Consider the following 24,859-nt stretch of genomic DNA (forward strand, 5'->3'; position numbering starts at 1 on the left):
AAGATCCTTCATCTTGCAAGCCCCAGGTCCTGAGCATTCTGGATAACATGTACCATACCTGTAATAATGAACAATTTTCAATGCCAAGCATGATCGCAAGAAGAGGGAATGCTATAAGCAATGTTTAGCTCAATAATAACTTCCCATTCCTATAATTCCGCTATTTCCCAGGTCTGCTCTAGCTCATAGGGGGTTCATTCTACAACAATGGAAATGTTATTACCACAAAGCAAAAAAGTAACATAGCAGCCAAAAAGTGGAATTGCCTCTCACCTTGGTAATAGCATTAACATTAGCCTGGTGCTGAAGAAGAAACTTCACCAACTTGATGTTCCCATAATGGCAAGCAACATGAAGTGGAGTGAAGCCCATCTGTGGGCAAAGATCAATAGGTCAATGCTAAATTCACTATTAAATCATATACAGTATAAAACATTATTATAGGGTTCAAAAAAACATGGTTCTACTGGTAGACTGACATTATTGCAACACTCTAATCCCCATATATAGTTAAGGCAGTAAAAGTTTGCCCAGGTGCAGTAACTCATAGCAACATATGTTTGCTTTTAAACATGTAACCTGTAAATGTTACCTGCTGACAGGGTCAGACTGGGCCGGCGGGGCGCCAGGAAAAAACCCGGTGGGCCCAGAACCACTCCCTGCACTTGCTGTTGTGATCTCTGTCTCCGGGTTCCAGTTGCAGCAAAGCACGGTATGCGCACGTGCAGGAGTGGGCATGCCGAAGGTGGCTGCGGCCAGGGCCGGAGGAGGATTTGCGGCAGGGTCGGGGCTCGGGGGGCCCTGAGACAGCAGCCCCAGTGGGCCCTGAGCCCCCCAGTCCGACCCTGAATGCTGATCTGTTGTATCTGTTACTGCACCTAAGCAAACAAAGTGCCTTTTTTCTACTATGACTCCGTAACTATCTAAGGAGACACAAGCATCACTGGGTAGAACTGATTGATTCGGGAGATCCTACATACAGGGGGTTATTTACTAAAATCTGAATTTATCTCATTTGTTTTCAAACAAACGTGACCAAACTCCAATTCACGATTTTGACGTATTTATCCTGAAAATAACTCAAATGAATTGGAACAGGGAAAAACTTGCTAAAATCGAAAATCCGAATCATACGATATTTTCAGACTTTTCTCCTTAATTTTTTCTGGTTATCGCCCGAAACCTCAAATTTCTTCGGATTATCAGGCTAAATCCAGCACAAACCACGATATCTGTAAATTGGGATAGGGACATCTCCCATTCACTTATGCATGACCTCAACCTGTTTGAGATAGTTACATTTTTGGATTCGGGCTTTTTGAAACATCGGGGTGTAATAAAAATTTGTTTCGTTTAGTTTTAGTATAATAACCCCTACAATGTTTGTTCTTGGAACTTTATGGGGGTTATTTACTAAAAGGAACAGGACACACCGGCACAACATGGGTAATTTCAGCAGGTAAAACCTTGCTCGTTTATTGCGGATGCAACGTTTCGGGGCGTGACCCCTTTCTCAAGCATGCTTGAGAAAGGGGTCACGCCCCGAAACGTTGCATCCGCAATAAACGAGCAAGGTTTTACCTGCTGAAATTACCCATGTTGTGCCGGTGTGTCCTGTTCCTACGTTGTTTCTGAGGTTGCCCATTCCCTCTAGCATCGAGCACCTGGGAGTCGCTGAAGTCTGGACGGCCAGGGTGTGCGAGTGTAAGTCTTTCTTTTTGCAGGTTATTTACTAAAACTCACATTGTTCTGGTCTGGCTATTTCTGGCTTTTTTTTATTATACCCCGATGCTGAAAAAAGCTTGAATCATAAAATCTGCTATATCAAACCTGTCGAGGTCATGTATAAGTCAATGGGAGATGTCCCTATCCCAATTTGAAGATATCGTGGTTTGAGCTGGGTTTAGCCCTATAATCCGAAAAAAATCATGGTTTTCGGCCAATAAGATGAAAAGTCTGAAAAAAAGTATGATTCGGTATTTTGCTTGATTTTGTCAAGTTTTTCCCCGATCTAATTTATTATAGTTATTTTTATGATAAATAAGACAAACTCATGGATGGGAACGGAATCATACCTTTTTTCAGGTTATCATCCGAAACCTCAAATTTTTCGGATTATCGGGCTAAACCCAGCACAAACCACGATATCTTTAAATTGGGATAGGGACATCTCCCATTTACTTATGCCTGACCTTGTTTTAGATGGTGAATTTTTGGATTCTGGCTTTTTGCAGCATAGGGGTGTAATTAAAAAAATTTTGGGAGAAAAGTCTGAAAAAAAGTATGATTCAGGGTTTTGCTCGATTTTATCAAGTTTTTCCCCCATCTAATTTATTCTAATTATTTTTATGATAAATAAGACAAAAAAACTCGATTGGTCGAGTTTTGTTTATTGAAAAAATGAGATAAATTCAGACTTTAGTAAATAACCTCCTATATGTTGTTATTCTGAACCTCTCAAATAAGTGGGTAGACATTGGTCCACTTGTTATTGGGTCTGTATATGCAGTGAAATCCAACCACCCTCCATGTTTTTTTTGCATTGGCAGATATGGATGGACACTAGTCCACTGGAGCATTTGTCAGTTTTGCTTTGATAAAATTCAAATATACATTCAAACAAAAACCCTGCAAATACAAATACATAAATGTAATCTGTAGGAAAGGATTCGGCTGACTCCAAACCCTTATTTGCATGCAAAAAAATGTGTATCCCCTTAATCACTTGACCTAAAGTGGTGTCATTTTAATGGTTTTGATATGGTTCAACCAGGCTCTTGGAGTCGTTCAAATCCGAATCCTGCTGAAAAAAGATCGGATTAGGCCTAATCCAGGCTTTTATACAATTAAATCTAAATTGTAGTAATACTGACAATTTTCAGGATGTTTTAGTGTGGAACTCCTGCCCTAAAAGTACCACTGCCTTTGGTTTCTATGTGGGCTTAGAACTGCTGCACATAACATGCAGGTTGTCATAGCAAAACTCATTTCTCCCAGGCAGAAATATTAATAAAGCTGGAAATCACAGGGACTGTCTGATATAATAAATGCATTTAGGCTTGGGTTCTATCTTCCAAGTCTACAGCATGCCCTTTCACATTATTATTATTCCCTAACTAATTTACCCTTGTTTCTGCGCCCACAGATGCATCATGTGATGCCAAGACCTCGGCAATGTTCAAGTGACCCTCCTGAGAAGCCAGATGGAGAGGAGTGAGAGAGCTCTGAGAGAGAGAAAATCAATGATGGCACAAATTAGTTTAAGACGTCTTATAAAGTAAATTGCAGTGATTATATCAGTTCATAAGGTTGCAGATATCAAGCCTGTTTTGATCAACTCCGACCGATGCAATGCAATACAGGTATGGGACCTGTTATCCAGAATGCTTGGGACCTGGGGCTTTCCGGATAATGAATCTTTCCGTAATTTTGATCTTCATACCTTCAGCCTACTAGAAAATCATGTAAATGTTTAATAAACCCAATAGGCTGTTTTTGTTTCCAATAAGGATTAATAATATCTTAGTTTGGATCAAGTATAAACAATTATTATTATAAAGAAAATAATTTTTAAAAATCTGGATTATCTGGATAAAATTGAGTTTATAGGAGACAGCCTTCCCGTAATTTGGAGCTTTCTGGATAACGGATCCCATACCTTTCCATTATCTGCACTGACCATCGTCCTGACTCATTTCACACTTGCAGTTTTATTAGTCGCATGAAACCACTTCTAAAACCAATATCAAAAGATGTCACTGCTTGTGTTATTTGTATCAGTATTTGTAACAATTAACCCAATTCTGAGCCAAAACAGAGGCCCCTGTACCTCTCTACCATTGGCAAGTATGAAATCCGCATTTTACCAATGCCGTCACTGTATAAATATATAAGGAGATCATATAATAATCTCTCTAATGCTTTATTTACCAGTAGGTCCTTCCAGCTGACACCCATTACAATTAGAAGACAGAAGGTTCTAAATATTCGGAAGGGATTTGTTACGGTGAGAGCTGTGATGATGTGGAATTCTCTCCCTGAATCAGTGGTACAGGCTGATATATTAGATAGCTTTAAGAAGGGGTTGGATGGTGTTTAGCAAGTGAGGGAATACAGGGTGATGGAAGATAGCTCATAGTACAAGTTGATCCAGGGACTGATCCGATTGCCATTTTGGAGTCAGGAAGGAATTTGTCCCCCTCTGAGGCAAATTGGAGAGGCGTCAAATTGGGGTTTTTCCTTCCTCTGGATCAACTAGCAGTTAGGCAGGTTATATATAGACGTAAAAGGTTGTACTTTGAACGTGTGTCTTTTTTAACTTAACTTACTATGTTACCAATGCTTTTTTTTTTAATCAGGATCTAAAGCAGTTTGTGAGGTTTCTGCCTGTATTTGATGTCCTTTACCTTATTTCCCAGATGCACATTTGCCTGCTTGCTGAGTAGCAGAGTCACCATATCCCCATGACCCTCCTGAGCAGCAAGATGTAGAGGTGTGACCCCCTGCAAAGACTGAGCATTGCACGTTGCACCAAACTGAAGGAGAGCCCGGGCCGTGTCCACTGAGCGTTGTTTAACTGCCATATGCAGAGGTGTGTATCCATTCTGTAATAGAAAAACACAACATCTGTATATACAATGGACTCCATTATGTGCTCCCAACATTATAACCCATGCAACATATTTAATGAACGTCAATGTGTCACCCTACCATACTCAATTAGGAACACAATTCAGTGTCTTCACATGCACTAGTTAATTTATGTATTTCATTATAAATATTGTATTTTCAAAATAGGATATAGTAACCAGGGTTGTACCACAGGTTTCAAATTATATTCAGTGGTCACCTTTACGTTAAATTTTAGTATAGTATAGAATGGCCAATTCTAAGCAACTCGTTAATTGATAGTTTTTTCATTATTTGCCTTCTTCTGACTCTTTCCAGCTTTCAAATGAGGGTCACTGATTGCATCTAAACAACAAATGCTCTGTAAGGCTACAAATTTATTATCATTGATACTTTTTATTACTTATTATTTCTATTCAGGCCTCTCCTATTCATATTCCAGTCCCTTATTCAAATCAATGGGATGGTTGCTAGGGTAATTAGGACCATAGCAACCAGATTGTTGAAATTGCAAACTGGTGAGCTGCCGAATAAAAAGCTAAATAACTCAAAAACCACAAATAATAAAAAATGAAAGCCAATTGCAAATTGTTTCAGAATATCACTCTCTACAACAACAATATGAAGAAAGGCTTAGAAAAATGGATTAGCTGACTGCAGATTTTGTGAACTCACTGTAAACTCTCTTTCTCTCTGGCCGCATGGGGGACACATTGAACCATGGGGTATAGCCAGTGTCGGACTGGCCCACCAGGATACCAGGAAAACTCCCGGTGGGCCCAGGTATTAGTGGGCCCTCTTGATTCTAACCATTTGGCCTATTTCATGGTTATTTCTTATTTCTTTAAGAGGCTTAATAATGGAAGAATAGAGTATAGTATGTCACATGACTTGGGGCAGCTGGGAAATTGACAATATGTCCAGCCCCATAATGATATTTCAAAACTGAATATAAAAAAATCTGTTATCTCTTTTGAGAAATGCATTTCAGTGCAGAATTCTGCTGGAGCAGCACTATTAACTGATTCATTTTGAAAAAACGTTTTTTTCCCATGACAGTATCCCTTTAAATGAAGAGGCATCCGGGACTGGAAGGGCTGTGGTTTTAGAGAGCCATAAAACTGGAGCATCCACCAAGTGTAGAGTAGACCATTTTTCGGTAAGCTCTGAATATAATGGGCAGAGCTTAAGGAATCTGCGATTTGGCTGGAAACTGCTTTCAGGCTTGTCCCTTTCCTGTTGGATTATCTGTTCCAGTTGGGAGTGGGCCAGAAAAGTAGGCGAAGATCTGCTGTTTCTCTCTTGGATGAGTCCGAGGTGGTCTCTGGTTCCTGTAAGTTCAGGGTCTCTAATACTGACAAGATTAGGGAGTCCACTGCTTCGGAAGAGAATTTGGGGGATTATTTTTCCTGTAGGTCTGAGCTGTGTGATAACTCGCCCTCTGATAAGACATTGTAACTCCTCCCCTTCTGGGGTGTAGGTGATGGGTCCCTGGAGTAACTTGCGCTTTCATCCTCTGATGGGGAATGTGCCTTGCGCTTGGGACCCCTGGCCCTTGGGTTGTCTAGGCGGGACAGGAGCTCATCTTTTGAAAAAGCTAATTTATACATATAGGCTCAGTACATGAAATTCTTTCTTCCCACCAGCACACGTTGAGTGACATGATGCCATCCCCTCTGAGCTACTAAAGTAGATACGAGCAATGGTCAAAAGGATGGGTCCTTTTTAGTAAAGTCAATAATGACAATGAAGTCCTTGACTTTGGAGGTGCTAATGACTCATTGCAAGGACAAATGCGATCACTTACTGAGTTTTTTATCTGACGAGTGCCTAATTTATTGATCTGACTGCTATATTTGGGTTACAAAATAATTTATTTTCCCCTCTTGTTAAAAACTGTCTTATGCCACATTCGATTTTTTTTTTTTAGCTTAGTTCCTAAATATAATAAATAAAGTCCTTGTAAGAGTAAAGGCTTGAAGGGCTGCATCTAAAATTCAGCAACAAAATGGCTGCACTCCCCCCTTATATGGTAATTGCCTGAATGCGTGTACTGCTCCATTTCTAGAAGATTTCAGTGCAGGTCTATGCAGTGACATTTTACTTTTGGATCACTGAAAAATGTGCCACTCAGAAAAAAAAAAAATGGAGACCAATCAAAACATTGCTTAAGGCCCCCATACACAGGCCGCTTATTGGTCTGACAGGCTTCCCCGGACGATATTTGGCTGAAAGTCGACCTGATCTCGATCGGGCAGGTTGGATCGCGGGCGCATCTGTCAGTTGATGCAGTCCCGCGATCCGCCCGCCCGTGTGGACTGCATTGTGATCCGATCGTTGGGCCCTAGGGCCAGCAATCAGATCAGCCCAATATCGCCCACATCAATGTGTGCATATCGGGGAGAGATCCGCTCGTTTGTCGACATTGTATGTATGGTAACCTATAGAATTGGCCATTCTATAACATACTAAAAATGAACTAGAGGTGAACCACCTATCCAGGGAGCTATCTAGCATTTTTTGGATGTATTGTAGCAGCTTTTCCCCTCTTGATGAATTAGTATAAAATCAGTCTATAACCTATACCAAATTGCACATAAGTGTGAGTCTTTCCAGAATATTAAAGTGTCACCTTGTCCATTCTGTCAGTATGTGTGTACTTACCCTGGCTGTGCAGTGTGGAGATGCCCCCTTATTCAGGAGAAGCCTCACAATGTTCAGGTGATTGTGATACACAGCAATGTGAAGAGGGCTCAGGCCAGTCTGTTGGTGAGAGCAAATGCACATCATACAATCTTTCTCTAGACAATGTGCCATGTAGTTAAGGTTTGCAAACTGTGTTTGTATTCACTGCAACTAAATAGTTTCAACTGATTTTGGCAGTGATAAATTCATTTTTCACTAACTAAACCTGAATTGAAAAAAAAGCCTTCACCCCCTAAATGTCACCTCAATACAGTGGTTGGCAAAGTTTTTGAATTCAAGCAGCCTTTGAAGGTCCAGCTTTTGGGCAGAGCTCCCTCCCATAGATCATCCAATCAGTATACATATAGGAAAATATGGTTGGATCAGTCATTCAGCCATAGTTCAAGACTATCCATGACAGAAAATGCATATTTACCCCAAATCTCATCCTAATTGTCCCTTAAACAAGCCACTAATGCAAGCCTACAAAGGGGGTTCAACCCATGGTTTGGAAACCACTGGCCTTATGGCTTTCAGTGTGGATCTGTATTATACGGCTCTGGAACATGACACTGAAACCTGAACAAACCTCTATGTGATTCATATCCTTCTTGGGTAAATACTAAGGCAGCCCATGCCATTCTAGATTTAAGCACAATATCTGGTTGCAGGCTGGGGGGGGATTTTTGTTTTGGGTTGTTGCTATTATATATAAGCACCTAACTGCACCCCACAGACAGGCATGGCCCTTATGTGCCGATATATAAATATGGCCCTGCAGATGGTGGCAAGTGAAGAGAGCAGTGTTGGACTGGCCCTTCGGGATACCAGGAAAACTCCCGGTAGGTCCAGGTGTCAGTGGCCCCTCATGCTGCTAAACATTTGGCCTATTTCATGGTCATTACCTATTTCTATGAGAACAAAGAGACTAAATAGATGGAATAATAGATTATAGTGTGTAAAGAAAAGAGACTAGGAAAATAGAGGTTGCGTGAGGAGAGGAAGAATAATAGCACTGAGAGTGGGCCCCTGGTCTAAGATTAATTGGTGGACACCTGGTAAAAGGTTTTTGGGTGGGCCCCTGGTGTCCCAGTCCAACACAGCTGAGTGACAGCGGGGCTCATTTATAAACTTCGCACAGGGGAGATTGGTTCGCACATTGAATATATTTGCCCTGCACATGGTTATATTTAGAAATCTAAATAAGAGTGTGCAAACAGAATTGCAAATTTTTTTTTTCATACTGCGACATCTATAAGAGCTTTTTAAACATGGGATTAATTGCAAATTGCGAATATTATGTGCACACTCTGAGTTTGATTTACGCCACAACTTTGATGGCAGAGACAATATTCAAAAAGCAGTTTCGCAAATTGCGAATTTAAGTTACTGTCAACGCTACTTTCTCGCAAAACAACCTCGCACAGTGGGCGCACTCACGCAAACACCTGTCTCATTTGCGAACATGTATTCTCAATGCGAATTTGCAAAAACCGGAAAGACAGGCACAGCAGTGCAATATTTTAGCGTTCAGGAAAAAACATGGGCAATACAACCATTTGCGAATAAATATGTGCAGTGCGAACTTTATAAACGATCCCTCAGTGTGTATAATATGGCAGATTCCAAAGTACAGTGACAAGAAAATATCATAGAAGAAAAGATAATGAGGGGTACATAGTATATCTATTTCATTTAACTTATACCATTCACCTAAAGAAGAATTACTATTATATTTAGATCACCCTGCAAGCTACTTATGTGCACTTGTACTAATGCATACAACTGGCTCAGCCATGGTAAGCAATATTACACTTCTCATTCATACGCATTACCCATACACATGTAAAATATATATATATATATATATATAATATATATATATATATATATATATATATATATATATATATATATATACAGAAAATTTATTTCACTTACATATACAGTAGAAGCCCTGTTTAACATTTTTTTCAGGGGCCCAGAAAAAAATGTTGCAACACTGGAGAAAATGTAAAATCAGGGAAATACAATGTGCATTATATATTGGTGTAACCAGAATGTTGGTGGGAAAACCTAAAATCAGGGTATGTAAAAGTGAGGTACATATGTACATATATATACTGTATATACAGTATATATATAAAATACACAAGCCATGAACATCCTGTAAATGATATCCTTATAAAAGGTGCTTAATGATGTCATCGGTTATAATCAGAGCTAAGTGATGTCATTTCTGTCACATGACTCACTGAAACTTGTGTATTATAATAAATAAAGTATCCCCTGTTGCAAAATATGAGGATATTAGAAGTTACCTCAGAGTTCCATGACCTGTATAAAAACACTCAACCTTCGGCTTTGTGCTTTTATATGGTCATGGAGTTCCTCAGTGACTTATAATATCCTTATATTTTACAAAAGGGGTTCTTTATTTACTATATAATTCATATACAGAGAATATTTTACTATGAACTAAATAACCATTCGTTGCCACATAGAACAATGGCAGAACAGAAAGGCTACTGGCACAATGTGACAAAAGACAATCATGCAGTAGCGGAGAAAACAAGGGAATTGCATGCTGTGTTAATGTGTTACATGGAAGTGGCGGCTGCTATTGAAAGAAACACATGACACGGTGCATTTTCTTACACTTCAGACAAGCAGCGGCAGACAGTTGCATGCACTTAGTAGACAGTAGCAACAGCACAGCCTACAAAATTCCAACAGGGGAAACGAGCACTGGCACACGCTTTAATACTCTGACATAGGAAACAGGCAGTTGCACAGGATCAATATTCCGACACAGGAAACAAGCAGCTGCATAGACGTCAGTGTTCCGACACAAGGGAAACAAGCAGTAACACAGGCTTGGCTGTTCCGACACACGGGAAACAAGCAATAGCACAGGCTTCAATGTTCCGACAGGGGAAACAAGCAGCAGCATAGCCGTCAATGTTCCGACTCAGGAAACAAGCAGTCACGCAGGCTTCAGAGTTCTGAGAGGGGAAAAGCTAGCAATGGAACAGGAGTGAATGTTATGATAAACAGCAGTATAAACATTACAGGTGCCAGCAGGGGTATAACAAGTGCATGCTGGGCCCCCCCCCTGCCAGAAAAACTTTTGGAGGTATGTCGATTTTTCGTACCATGAAATATTGAAATTAATCATTAGTGATGGCTTCACTGGGCCCTCTAAAACACCGGTCCCCCCTGCAACCTCAGGGTCTGCTTCCCCCATGTTCACAACGTCCCTCCCCTGCTGCAAACTCGCATAGACGCGAGCGCGTCAATTAGTAGAAGAAGAACGGCAGGGAGGGGGATTAGAATGCTATAGAGGAAACAGACCCCGCTGTCCGCAGGGCCGGATTTACATAGTGGGTGCCCCTAGGCCCACTGCCGTTCGTCCCCCCTGTCCCCTCCCCTTTATTCGTGCAAATTTTCATCATCAATGGGGATTGGTGCGTAGGAAATTTAAAATTAAAAATGATTGTATCTCCAGCGCATTCCCAGTGTTTTTAAACCAATGTGGGTGTGGTTGGGCAGCATGCCGCCCCCCTAAAATCCTGCCGCCCTAGGCCCGGGCCTAGGTGGCCTTTCCACAAATCCGGGCCTGGCTGTCTGCGCCCCCTTTTCCCCAGACCCCCCGCAACCTTAATGTCAATTCTATTTAACAGAGTAACAGGGTAAAGTAACTGTTTAACACCCAGAGGGGGGCGTTCACAAAAGTGGCATAAACTGAAATTGCTATAAGAAGTATTATTGGAGTTAATCGGCTGATTAAAAAAGCCTTAATCCAGTTCATTAATATGGTAGTTTTATTCTATTTTTATTGACACCACCCCAGATTGTGAAGTACAATGTATGCCATGTTAAATTAACATAATGTGAAATTGCTCAGAACTCTCTTTTTAAGCACTTTTGCATTTTCCATTAGTTTTCAAGATATTAGCAGTCTCTAAATGGCGGATATAATAAATCTAAAACAACATTGGCACCTGTTGGTCATTGTAGGTGACTGACTAGCGTTGGCTAATAACTGAATAGGAAACATTTTTGTGATGTTGCTGGGACCAGTTTCCCTGGTCAGTTCTAAGCAAGGCAACTTCTCAAGACACTTTGTCAAAGCCGACTACAGCAGTTGGCTGAAATAAGCAGCAGGTGGTGCTGTTGCTTTTAAATTCATTCCATTAGCGGTTTAAACTTCTGATGTTTTGAAAATTAGAATAAAAGTAGTGTAAATTGCAAAAGTGTTTACAAGAGTCATTTTGCATGTATTTGTCTTGAGGGGGTTACATTTTCTGTAATATTTTGACAGATGAACAGGCAGTGACGCTGAGGCTGGATAAAGTGAGGCAGAAGCTATTGGTGCTGTTGAGGTCCCCATGGGTCGATAAACAGACCGAGTCGGCAGCTTATTGGCCTGTGTGTGGGGCCTTCCGTCTTTAGTATGCTATAAAGAGGTGGGCATGCATTTTAACGACCACTCATTCAGTGAGATTGCCAAAGAGATCCGTAACCATTCTGGCCAACACGCTGTGCCAAATTGGAAAGATCCAATTGGATGTGGGAGATAATAATGGAATCCTTGAGACACCAGTCAGGAGAAGACCACAGGAACGCACTGATGTGGTCCTCACCCAAATGGATTCTTTTAAACCTGTCTAATCAATTGCTGTTGAATTTTGGGGAGGACCCCATACACTGACCAATAAGCTTCCAACACAGTCTAGAGCAGTGATCCCCAACCAGTGGCTCACAAGCAACATGTTAAGGCGCCCATACACAGGCCGATAAAAGCTGCCGACAGTCAGCAGCTTATTGGCCCGTATGTGGGGCCATCCAACGGGCTTCCCCGATCAATATCTGGCCAAAAGTCGTCCATTTCTCGATCAGGCAGGTTAAAGAGTCCCATCGGATTGCTGCCACATCTGTGTGTGTATGTGGTCCCGCGATTGACTACCCGTATCGGATTCATTATAATACGATCGTTGGGCCCTAGGGCCAACGATCGGATCAGCCCGATATCACCCACCTCAATGTGGGCATATCGGGGAGAGATCCGATCATTTGGCGACATCACCAAACGAGCGGAACTCTAAGTCTATGGCCACCTATAGGGTAATTGTTCTGAAATAGGAATTGTAGTGGGATAGAAGTAAATGTGCTATTGTGGTTTACAGTGTAAGAAATGACACAGGCATGCAGGGCAGAGAGTCACCTTGCCAGCGCTGTTGGGATGAGCCCCTCTCTCCAGCAGGATTTCGGCAATTTGAATCTTTCCATATTTGGCAGCCACGTGGAGAGGAGTGAATCCTTTCTGAAAACAGAGAGGGAGAATGTAAGAAAGAAGAACGTTTCTGGAAGGAAAGAGAAAGAATAAGATGGTTCCAAGTTACAGTCAGCAAAACCTTAGCGCTCATTCAAAATGTTTGGAATGTTGGTGCAGTTGTACCTTGGTCATGGAGGTGTGTGCTGCTTGTTTATCCAAGAGAAGCTCTGCCGTTTGAGTGTGGCCCCCACGGGCAGTAAGGTGCAGAGGTGTGTGACCTGCTGTAGTTGGGGGATCAGGGTGAGCTCCATTAGCAAGTAGCAACCGCACCATTTCAAAGTGACCGGAGCGGGCAGCACAGTGAAGTGGCGTCTGGTCATCCTGCGGTAGAAAAAAGGGAGAAAGAGTGGTGCAAGTGGGGGGAATTGGCACTAGCACATGCATTAAAGGAGAACTAAAGCCTAAAAATGAATATGGCTAAACATTTTTTTGGTTGGGTAGTAGATAAGCAATGCACATCTAACTTCACTTAGGGGCAGATTTATCAAGGGTCGAATTTTGAGGTGATGGGAGTTTTTTTAAACTCACAAAAAGGATTCCTGATTCCCCAGCCTCTCCAGTCAAATAGCTTGATGTCTGGAAAAGAGGTCGGCACCTCTCCAATATACATAGAGACAAAAAATTCACCAGACACTCAACAGCAAGTGAAGCGGGGCGGACCCCTGCGTGTTTATTCAAGTCTTGTGATGTAACGTTTCGGGGGCGGGGTTTGACGAAGGGGCTTCACTTGCTGTTGAATGTCTGGTGAAGTTTTTTTAAACTCCCATCAACTTGGCATTCAAATTAAAAAAGACCAATCGAAATTTATTTTAAAAAAAATCTAAGTTTTTAACTTCGGGTGAATAGGCTGTATTTGAATCGTTCAAAACTAAGTTTTACCGCATTCGAAGTATTTGCACCAAAAAGGTATCACCTTTATCCCACTTTTGTTATTATTTGTTTCAAAGGGGTGTGATGATGATCCAATCATATTTCATTTAAAACCTAGTTCCTCTTCACCATTAAAGGGGTTGTTCACCTTCAAACAACTAGTTGGTTTCAGATAGATCACCAGAAATAATGACTTTTTCCAATGACTTTCTATTTTCTATGTGTCACGGTTTTTCTAATATTGAAGTATAAAGTGTCATTTCTCTCCTTCTAAAGCAGCTCTGGGAGGGGGGGTCGCCGACCCTGTAAACTGTTCTAAATTGATACATTTAGTTGATACATTTCTTATCTTTGTCCTTGCTGAGCAGAATCTCTGGGTTTCATTACAGGCAGCTGTTAGACTTGATACAATAGTTACTAATACTCCAGAGATGCTGCTGAGAAATGTATCAACTAAATGTTGCAAAATTGTATCAGTTTAGAGTCTGCACCTGAATTACTGAGCTGCCAGACTCAAACACCAGAGACACTAACATTCAACTTTAAACTTAGATTTTGAAAATAAAAAAAAAAATAAAAAAAATTTAAAATAAAATAATGGAAAGTAATTGAAAAAAGTCTTTATTTCTGGGGAACAATCTAAAAACAACTGAATTGAAAAAAGTGTTTGGAAGGTGAACAACCCCTTTAATTCTAATATGAAATAAATGTTCAGAAATGTCAGTCCTTATCATCCTGTCTACATGAGACTGGTTCTGTAAGAGATATGCCACTTGCATTGTATTATCACCCCTAACTGCCATCTCACCTTTGCTCTTGCATTGACCTTTGCTTTGTTTTGGATTAAAAATTCAGCAACATCCGTATGAGCTGCTCTCGCCGCCATGTGAAGGGGGGTTTCCACTTTCTGTAACACAGCAACACAATCGGGATATGGTTATGTTACCACCTCATTGTATCGACAAATGAATCCTTAAATTAATTTCTTTCAAGACATGCAAAGTAGTGCATATGTAAGCCTTTCTTTTTCCTACTTTTTTGGTTCACCTTTAAAGGAATTGTTCAGTGTAAAAATAAAAACGAGATAAATAGATAGGCTGTGTAAAATAAAAAATATTTCTAATATAGTTAGTTAGCCAAAAATGTAATATATAAAGGCTGGAGTGACTGGATGTCTCGCATAATAGCCAGAACACTACTTCCTGCTTTTCAGCTCTCTTGGTTATTACTGACTGGTTACCCTGGTTACTAGGAAGTAACCAATCAGAGACTCGAGGGGGGGTCACATGGGTTATATGTGTTGCTTTTGAATCTGAGCTGAATGCTGAGGATCAATTACAAACTCACTGAACAGTTATGTCCCATGTGGCCCCCCTTAAAGTCACTGACTAACTCAGAGTTAGAGAGCTGAAAAGCAGGAAGTAGTGTTCAGGCTATTATGTTACATATCCAGTCACTCCAGTCTTTATACATTACATTTTTGGATAACTTACTATATTAGAAACATTTTTTATTTTGCACAGCCTATCCATTTATAGTTTTTATTTTCCCATTGAACTGTTCCTTTAAGTCAACTTTTAGTATGTCACAGAATGACTAATTCTAAGCAACTTTCCAATTGGTCTTCACTTTTTGTTGCCACTTTTTATTACTCATCTTTCTATTCAGGCCTCTCCTGTTCATATTCCAGTCTGTCATTCAAATCAATGCATGGTTGCTGGGGTAATGTGGACCCTAGTAACCAGATTATTGAAATTGCAAACAGGAGAGATGCTGAATAAAAAGCTTAATAACTAACAACGACAAATAATAAAAAATGAAAACCAAATGCAAATTGTCTCAGAATTTCACTCTTTACATCATTCTAAAATTGAATATAAAGGTGAAACCCCCTTTAAGGTTATTCTTTGTTATTAGAATGGATTCTGCTTTGAATGGCTGTGCAGTAAAAACAAATTGGCATACTACAGCCCTATTTATTGTTAAAATGTAGGATTTGGATGCTTCCTTTATTAGTAAGGTCCAGCGTTCCCTAGCAGTAGCACTCCAGATAATATAAAAGTAGCATTATTAATTTACGATGCATTCGATATAAAGACGGGTCATTTATAAACACCAGGCAAATGTGCACCTCAATCGTAACCAATCAGATATTCACTTTCATTGTTCTACCTGCAGGTGGATGAAAAAAAAAACCCAAATCACTGATTGGTTGCGAGTATTACTGCCCAGATGCAAATGTGCCCAGTATTTATAAATGTAGTAGGATTAAATAGGTCACCAATACTACTTGGCCCAACTGGGGTGAAAAATTAAGGTTAGTTCATTTTATCAGCATTCAATTTCTTCTTAAATTCTAAATCATGATTGTCAACTTTAAAGCACTGCTGTTTTACTTAGATAAAATAGACAAAGGTAGTTCATCCACTGATGTAATTGTATTCTGGAAATGGGATTTAAGAACATAAGGCCTCAAGCACACGGGCAGATTCTGGGAGATTTAGTCGTCTGGCATCTAATTGCCTCTTTTGCGGGCGACAACCCCCCCGAACTGCCTTCGCTGTGCCTGCCGCCTGCTATAATGACAAAACACTAGCACCAATGCACTCGCGGCGCTTCGATTTCCAAAGTCGCCCGAAGTTTCCTCGTGAGGCAACTTCGGGAGATTGGTTGCCCAGCGACAAATCTCCTCTTCTTTGAAGCAACTAATCTCCCCGAACTGCCTTCCCGCCGGCTTAAATGTAAATCGCCGGTGGGATGTCACTCAGAGCGATTCGTTTTCTGAAATCGCCTCGAAGTTTCCTCATGAGTGCCATCCCACAGGCGATTTACATTTTAGCTGGCAGGAAGGCCGTTCACGGAGATTAGTCGCTGGGCGACTAATCTCCCTGAATCTGAGTGTGTGCCGTGACCCTAAAATAGAATGTCATTTAAAACTGAATAAACTTTTATGTAAGGGACCTGTTATCTAGAATTTCCGTAATTTGGATCTTCATAGCTTAAGGGGCAGATTTATCAAGGGTCGAAGTAAAAAAAATCGAATTTCAAGCTATTTTTGTGTACTTTGACTAGGGAATAGGGATGGGCGAATTTTTTCGCCTTGTTCGCTGAGGAAATGATGCCCATAGACCTGTATGGCGTCACTTGTAAAAAAAAAAAAAAATTACGTGAGTCAAAAAAAATTTGACGTCCATTGACTTTAATGGGCGTCGGCGAAATTTTGTCGTCAGCGAGTTTTTGGTAAACTGAAATTGTCAGATTCTTTCAAGTCTACTAGGGAATAGTCCAAATTCGATTCCAATTTGAAAAAATTTCAAAAATGTGAATATCGAAATTTATCATGTAATGTCTCTTCGACCTTGACCATTCGCCATCTAAAACCTGCCAAATTGCTGTTTTAGCCTATGGGGGACCTCCCAGAACCTATATGGAGTCAATTAGTGGACTTTTTTTTTTTTTTAAATATGTTGAATCGAATTAGATCGAATTCGATCTTACTTCAAATCGAACGATCAAATACAGCCTATTCACTGGCAAAAAAAACCCTTAGATTTTTTAAATAAATTTCGGTTGGTCTTTTTTTATTCAAATTTTGAAGTTATGGGAGTTCAAAAAAACTCCCATTACTTTGAAATTCGCCCTTGATAAATCTGCCCTATAGTCTACTAAAAAGGTAATTTAAATATTAAATAAACCCAATAGGCTGGTTTTGCCTCCAATAAGCAGTAATTATATCTTAGTTGGGATCAAGTACAAAGTATGGTTTCTTATTACAGAGAAAAAAGAAATCATTCAAATTCTTAAAAATGATTTCCCTTTTCTCTATAATAATAAAACAGTAACTTGTACTTGATCCAAACTAAGATTTAATTAATCCTTATTGGTAGGGATGGGCGAATTTGACCCGTTTCGTCAAAAATTCACCACCGACGACATGTTGCAGATGCCCATTAAAGTCTATGGGCTTCAAAAAAATTTTGTCATGCGTCATTTTTTTGACACACGCCGCCATACAAGTCTATGGGCGTCATTTTTTCGGCGAAACGAGGTGAAAAAATTCATCCATCCCTACTTATTGGAAGCAAAATCAGCCTTCAATGTTTAAAGGATTTTCTAGTAGACCATTTTATCCAAATAATCCAAATTTATAAACTGATTTCCTTTTTCCATGTAATAATAAAACAGTACTTGATCCCAACTAAGATATGGTTTAATTAATATTTAAACGATTCCTTAGTAGGCTAAAAGTATAGAGAGATCCTGATTATGGAAATTATGGAAATATTCCTTATCTGGAAAACCCCATTGTGGATAACCATAATAATATGGTTGACCATATGTTTTCTCACCACACTGAAGACATTAGGAGCTGCTCCTTTCTGAAGCAATGTTTTCACAATGGGTAGATGGCCCATGAATGAGGCAACATGGAGAGGGGTGAGGCCAGACTGTAGAGAGAAAAAGATATGAGACGCTATACACATATTGATGGGAAAACAATTAAGGATGAAGACAGACACCTGATAAAAGCCAGATAAAAGAAGTCATACGAACAAACAGAAAAAAATGCTTAAAGGAAAACTATACCCCCAAAATGAACACTTAAGCAACAGATAGTTTACATCATATTAAGTGGCATATTAAAGAATCTTACCAAACTGGAATATATATTTAAGTAAATATTGCCCTTTTACATCTCTTGCCTTGAGCCACCATTTCGTGATGGTCTGTGTGCTGCCTCAGAGATCACCTGACCAGAAATACTGCAGCTCTAACTGTAACAGGAAGAAGTGGGGAAGCAAAAGACAGAACTCTGTCTATTAATTGGCTCATGTGACCTAACAAGTATGGTTTGTTGGTATGTTTGTGTGCACAGTGAATCGTACGATCCCAGGGGGCAGACATTATTTTTTAAAAGGCAATTTTCTATTTAGGATTACTCAATGGTACATACTACTAGAAAAGTATATCAATATGAAAATAGTTTAATTACATGAAGCAGGGTTTTACATATGAGCTGTTTTATTCAATGTCTTTTTATAGAGACCTATGTTGTTTGGGGGGTATAGTTTTCCTTAAAAGGGAGGAGGAGCAAGGGATAATTAGGAGAATAACTAAATAATAACATAGGGCAGAGAGAAAAGCAAGTAACTGATAACATCATCAGGTTTTCTGACCTCTGTTACTGCATCAATAGAGGCTCCAGATTTCAGGAGAAGGTCCATGACTCTAACGTGACTTTTCTTACAGGCAATGTGTAGGGGTGTGAAGCCATTCTATATAGGAAGGGGGTGCAGAAAAGCAGGAGAGGGAAAAGATTTGGAGATAAAAAAAAAGTACAAGACATGAGATTATAGGAATAATCCATCACTGATGTTCTGTTAAAATCTGGTTTGTTTATAGTAAATCTTAATAAAACTTGTAAGAAACTTAGATTATAGGAATGAAGTCATAAACTGGCCTTTTTTAAAAAAAGGGACATTTTTTGGAGGAAAGGGATAAGCATTGTCAATAAGGTGTAATTTTTTTTAATCACTAGTTTTCATTATACCAAGGCTCTTGAATTTGGCTTGGCTCCCTTGTCCAACAGGAGTTTAGCCACTCGGTGATGACCACAGTGGGCAGCCACATGCAGTGGAGTTAGGTGATCCATTGTTATGTCATCAATTTGTGCCTGGTACTGGAGCAGGAGTCGGACACAATCCAGGTGATCCCCCTGGGAAGCCATGTGGATTGGGGACAAACCATTCTAAAATAAAGGGGAATATATTCACATAAACCCAACATAAGGAAAATAGGACTATATACATGTATAGTAAAGTTTCACAGAGATTACAGTTACATTTCTTAAATTAAGATTGATTACCAACTATAACTATAACTATATTTCTTGGTGTACCTTGGTCTTTGCCTGAATTGGAGCCCCATGATCCAGCAGAATCTCTGAGATTCTGACATGTCCATTTCGTACAGCACAGTGTAGAGGGGTCAGCTCATCCTACAATGAAGAATTGGTTATTTTACAAAAGAGTACCCTAAAACTTCCTATGTCTGAGCACAGTACCAAGAGCTGCTGCCACATCCTTCAGCAATAACGTTACCTTAGTGCATGCGTCTATTTGAGCACCACGGTCTAATAACAGTCTCACCATGATAACATTACCACGGCGGGAGGCTATATGGAGTGCACTGATGCCATTCTGTGGTGGAGGGAGAGAACAACATTTGTTAAAGGACCAGTAACAGTCTGAGTGTGACAAAGGGAATATACTTGGAATGGAAGACTGGGAGTAGAGGAGTCAGAGTGTGGGAAAAGATGGAAGAGAATATCATATGCAATTTAATAAATGGAAATCTCATGGGAAAGAGGCAAATATAAACCAAGAATGTTCAGGAGATCTTTAGAGTTCAGTGAGAATATTTTTTTTACTAAATTGTTTCCAAATGTTCACATAGACTTTTATTAGTGCTCATGAGAGAAACCATGGTATAAATCAGGGGTGGCCAAACTTTTTGCAATGAGGGCCAGATTTTGTGAGGTGAAAATGTGTGGGGGCCGACCATTCAGCCTGACATTCTTTGAACCATTAACATCATTTAACTCATTTAAACAAGGAATCATGTAATTGTAGCAGTAATATTTGGGCACATTAGTGAAATGATCTGACACTTGGTCTATACTGCTGCCTGTGTGCTGAAGGTGTTAGCAATATAACACGTACTGGCACGTAGTGACGCACTGCTTTCGCATACATCTTTAGTTTACTGTACTGGCACATCAGTATGTCTATTGACACCTTCAGCCCGAAAGAAGTATGTGAAGCGGCGCGTCTCTACGTGCCAGTAGGTGTCTATTTCTAACACCTTCAGCACACAGGCAGCAGTATAGACCAAGTGGCAGTTCATTTCACTATTGTGCCCAAATAGTACTGCTACAGCTAGGCGATTCCTGATTGCACTGCGCTGGCGGGCCACATTATTATTAATTTCATGATGGAGGCCAAGGGCCGGTGTAAATTTGAAAACTGGCCACATTTGGCCCCCGGGCCTGACTTTGGACATACCTGGTATAAGTTTTGCTCAGAGAACTGAATCTGGAACAACGTTTGAAATATAAAGGCATAGACACACGCTCTGATTCGGGGAGATTAGTCACCTGGCGACAAATCTCCTCTTCTTCGGGGCGACTAATCTCCCCGAACTGCCTTCTCCTCGGCTACAGCGTAAATCGTAAATCGGGATGGCACTCAGATCGCTTCGTTTTCCGAAGTCGCCCGAACTTTCCTCACGAGGCAACTACGGAAAACGAATCACTCCGAGTGCCATCCCGCTGGTGATTTACATTTTAGCAGACGCAAAGGCAGGGGAGGCAGTTTGGGGAGATAAGTTGCCGGGCGACTAATCTCCCAGAATCTGACCATGTGTCTCTGCCCTAAGGGAGAATGGACCGACATACTGGTGTGGGATCTCTTTAACCAGAAACCTGTTATTCAGAAAGTTCCAAGGCCATGTCCAATCGACTTCATTTTAATCAAATAATGACATTTTTAAAAATGATTTCATTTTCTCTGTAATAATCAAATAGTACCTTGTACTGGATCCCAACTAAGGTATAATTCAAGCTTATTGAAGGCAAACACATCTTATTGGGTTCATTTAATGTTTAAAGTATTTTTTGGTAGACTTAAGGTACGGAAATCCAAATTATGCAAAGATCCCTTATCTGGAAAACCCCAGGTCCCTGTGCATTCTGGATAACAGGAACCTTGCCTGTATTTCATTTGCAGTGGGGTTAGAAAGTAAGAGGGGCAGATATATGGATCAGCCTATGGTTTCTTACCTGAGGAGTGAAATTAACGTTTGCTCCTCGATTCAGCAGTAGCTGCGCAACATTAAGATTCTCGTAGTGTGCGGCAATGTGCAGTGGCGTGAATCCTGTCTGTAACACAATCACACAATGTCACAAGTGCAACATATCACCAGTTGTATCACAATTACAGACTGATACCAGTCGCCACAACTATGCTAGTTCAGATGTTAGTTGTTAGGCTGTGCTGGGAAATGTAGCTAGCCCACCAGATCTCTCAGTGATTGTACCTGTGCCAGTAATTCAACAACATTGTATTGATACAACAGCACTTGATAGCATGCTACAGTATAAACAGGTCTATCAACACAACTCAGTACTTATGTGACATTAAAGTCATCACATCCCCTGACCTTTGATAGCACATCTGCATTGGGGTCATTTTGCAGAAGGACAGCAGCCGTCCGCGTGTCGTCATTTCGAGCCGCAATATGCAGCGCCGGGAGTCGTACTTTCCCTTTCATCCCGTAACTGATTAGGTAAGCAACCACATTCTCGTGGCCCTGTTGCAGAGCTACAGCCAGTGGAGTGAAGCCGTCCTGTGCATAAGGAGACATATAAAACAATGGATTGGATCAGTAATAATACTGTAGATGACATATAGAATTGTAGGAAGAGAGTGCAAGTCCCCAGAGAGATGGGTAATGTGTAACAGAATGCATTCCAATAACAACTCTATGCTGATGATACTCAGAAATGTCTCTTCTCTCCTGATCTCAATCCATAGCTCTTAAACTCAGGTCTCCTCCTGCCTGTCCGCTATCTCTTCTTGGATGTCGCAATGCTACCTTAAATTAAACCTCTTTAAAATTGAAATGGTTCTGTTTCCCCCTACTAACACCCCTAACCCCCGTAGTTAATAATTCCACTATCACCCCCACAGAAAATTCTCCAGGGGGGAACAAGTAAACTAATACATAGTGTAGCATTCCACTCAGAGCCGTTTTGCAGGAAAGAGCCGCCTGAGGCGGCTCATGTAATGCCGCCCCCCCACCCGCTTACCTTTCCAGGGGGAGGCAGCAACACTAGTGAGGAGAGCGCAGTATCGATCTCTCGCACTAGTAAAGCCGAATTTCCTGTTTATAAAATGGAAATTAGGCTCTTAAAGGCACAGGAGTGGCTTTTTGCCGCCCCCCTGGTGCTGCCATCTGGGGTGAGTTGCTCAGCTCGACTCATTGACGGAGCTCCCCTGATTCCACTGAAGATGAACCAATTTATGACAATGCATAAGGTAACCTAATCAAGGCTTTCCTTGGGAAGGGAAGTTTAATGTATTGTTGGAACTAGCTGGAGAATTCAGGGTGGTGCAGTTGCCCCCTCCTGCGGACACCTATGATCACCCCGTCTCTAGAGGCCTTGGGATTATCCTAGATTCTGCCCTGTCCTTCACTCCTCATATCCAGTCACTTATTAAACCATGTCACTATCACCTAAGAAACATATCCAAAATACGATAATTTATCATCCAAGATGTAGCCAAATTTCTTATTCACTCTCTCATCATATCACATTGAGATTACTGTAACTCTCCATAATGATCACTACGGCCAGGCTTATACACCTCAGCAACCGCTCCTCCTCTACCATGCCACTCTGCCAATCCCTGCACTGGTTTCCACTACCTTTCAGAATTAAATTCAAACTAATAACCTTGAAATTCAAAGCACTTCATAACTCTGTCCCATACTACATCTCTGAACTCATCTCTATATACTCACCCAACCACTTACTATGCTCCTCTACTGACCTGCTACTCAACTCTTCTCTCATTACCTCCTCACATGATCAAGACTTTGCAAGGGATGCACCTCTCCTCTGGAAAACTCTCCCATGGTCTGTCCAACTAATGCCCAACTTTTCTGCTTTCAAAAGATCTCTTAAAACACACTTATTTAGAGAAGCTTACCCTCACTCTGTTTAGTTACCAAATGCAATGCCATATGCTACATCTCTCACCCGCTTATTTCTGATCTTGCGCACTTCCACACCTTGTGTCTCATTCCCTTCCCCTTTAGATTGTAAGCTTTTTTTGTGCAGGACCTTCCTCACTTTTTGTAGCGGTACTGGTTGATACATGTTAATAATAATAATTATTATGGGTGGTATGATATCCAAGAATGTTAGTGGATTATTTGTTTGTTATCTTGTATAATGCAAGCAGTGTGTAATAAACCTTTATACTTTAGTATTCAGTTTTCATACTGTTTATGCTCAACAAAAGCAAAAGCTCATTTATATCCCTCTTAAGGACTGGAGTCCAAAACTGCACTGAATACTCCAGATGAGGCCTTACCAGGGACCTATAAAGAGGCATAATTATGTTTTCATCCCTTGAGTTAATGCCCTTTTTTATGCTTGTAGCGTCGGACTGGGCCCCCAGCCACGACCCCCCCCAAGCCACAACCCTCCATAGGGAGCGTTTCTGGGCTAGCACAAGAGCCGGGCCCAATATGACCCTGCTTGTTTACATGCTTTGGCCCTGGAATAAATGTGGCCAGTGGTGTAATTTGAACTTGCCAGCCATAGAGCACCAGGAGACTCAAGTTGCTTGGGTGCCCTCTACTGCTTATGCTTCTGCTTCTGAAATCCCTATGATCTTATCTTATTTTAACATTAGTACAAAACAGTGTGACATTAAAAACGTAATGTGTAGAGATGCATGTCCTTGTAAAACAAATAAATGAACAAGATGGTTCATGAGAGAAATGCTGGTCTGGAGAGAAATAGCTAAAAAAAATCAAGGTAATAAGTTTAGTGACTATTGAACTGGGCACTTGGTCGCAATGTTCTTTAATCTGTATGATTGCTTTGAGCCCATTAATCTTCCACTTTCATATTCAGATAAATTTGCATATACCCAGCAAAAAGACAAGACACTGTATGATTAAGAAATTAGAGGCTACCCTGCAATACAAAACTCATTCACAAACATAGCTGCAACGTTGCAACCAATCAGAGATTTGTTTTGATCAGTTTACTATCATTTTGGAAATGAAAACAAAGATCAGGCTGGTTGCCATTGGCATCTGCACTGGTGCACTTTAGCACCTAGTTTATTAAAACAGCCCTATTGCACTCTAGCTGTTGTAAACTTCAACTCCCAGCAGATTGCAGAGGATGCAGGGGGCAGTTGTAAGCTATTGGGCTAAATTTATCAAAGAGTGAAGTTCCGCCACTAGAGTGAAATTTCGCAGCTCTCAATTCATTTCTATGGGATTTTGAAAGGCGTATTTATCAATGGGTGAAAGTGAAAGTTCAACCTTTGATAAATACGCCTATAAAAATCCCATAGAAATGAATGGAGAGTGGCGGGATTTAACTCTAGTGGCAGAACTTCACTATTAACTTCACTCTTTGATAAATATACCCCTACATGTCTGACCTCCCTCAGATTATAGACAAATTACATGCACCCCCTGGGAGAAAGAAAGACCCCCGAATTCAATATATATGTCTCCAAAATCAATACT

General features: G+C 40.6%; 1 protein-coding gene across 15 annotated transcripts in view; it reads right to left on the reverse strand.

Moving 5' to 3' along the window:
- The window catches only part of ank1.L (ankyrin 1 L homeolog), a 187,507-nt gene that overhangs the window by 72,504 nt on the left and 90,144 nt on the right, over positions 1-24,859 (reverse strand). For all 15 annotated transcript variants that reach the window (XM_041587082.1, XM_041587076.1, XM_041587075.1 and 12 more), the window contains 14 exons: positions 21,743-21,928; positions 21,363-21,461; positions 19,624-19,722; positions 19,422-19,520; positions 19,074-19,271; positions 18,700-18,798; positions 17,872-17,970; positions 14,331-14,429; positions 12,776-12,973; positions 12,542-12,640; positions 7,294-7,392; positions 4,407-4,604; positions 3,126-3,224; positions 274-372 (listed from right to left, as the gene is read on the reverse strand). In XM_041587082.1, the coding sequence (XP_041443016.1) occupies positions 274-372; positions 3,126-3,224; positions 4,407-4,604; positions 7,294-7,392; positions 12,542-12,640; positions 12,776-12,973; positions 14,331-14,429; positions 17,872-17,970; positions 18,700-18,798; positions 19,074-19,271; positions 19,422-19,520; positions 19,624-19,722; positions 21,363-21,461; positions 21,743-21,928 (1,770 nt within the window). The remainder of the gene's footprint in view (positions 1-273; positions 373-3,125; positions 3,225-4,406; positions 4,605-7,293; positions 7,393-12,541; positions 12,641-12,775; positions 12,974-14,330; positions 14,430-17,871; positions 17,971-18,699; positions 18,799-19,073; positions 19,272-19,421; positions 19,521-19,623; positions 19,723-21,362; positions 21,462-21,742; positions 21,929-24,859) is intronic.

Source organism: Xenopus laevis, chromosome 3L, assembly GCF_017654675.1.
Source record: "Xenopus laevis strain J_2021 chromosome 3L, Xenopus_laevis_v10.1, whole genome shotgun sequence".
Lineage (NCBI taxonomy): Eukaryota > Metazoa > Chordata > Amphibia > Anura > Pipidae > Xenopus > Xenopus laevis.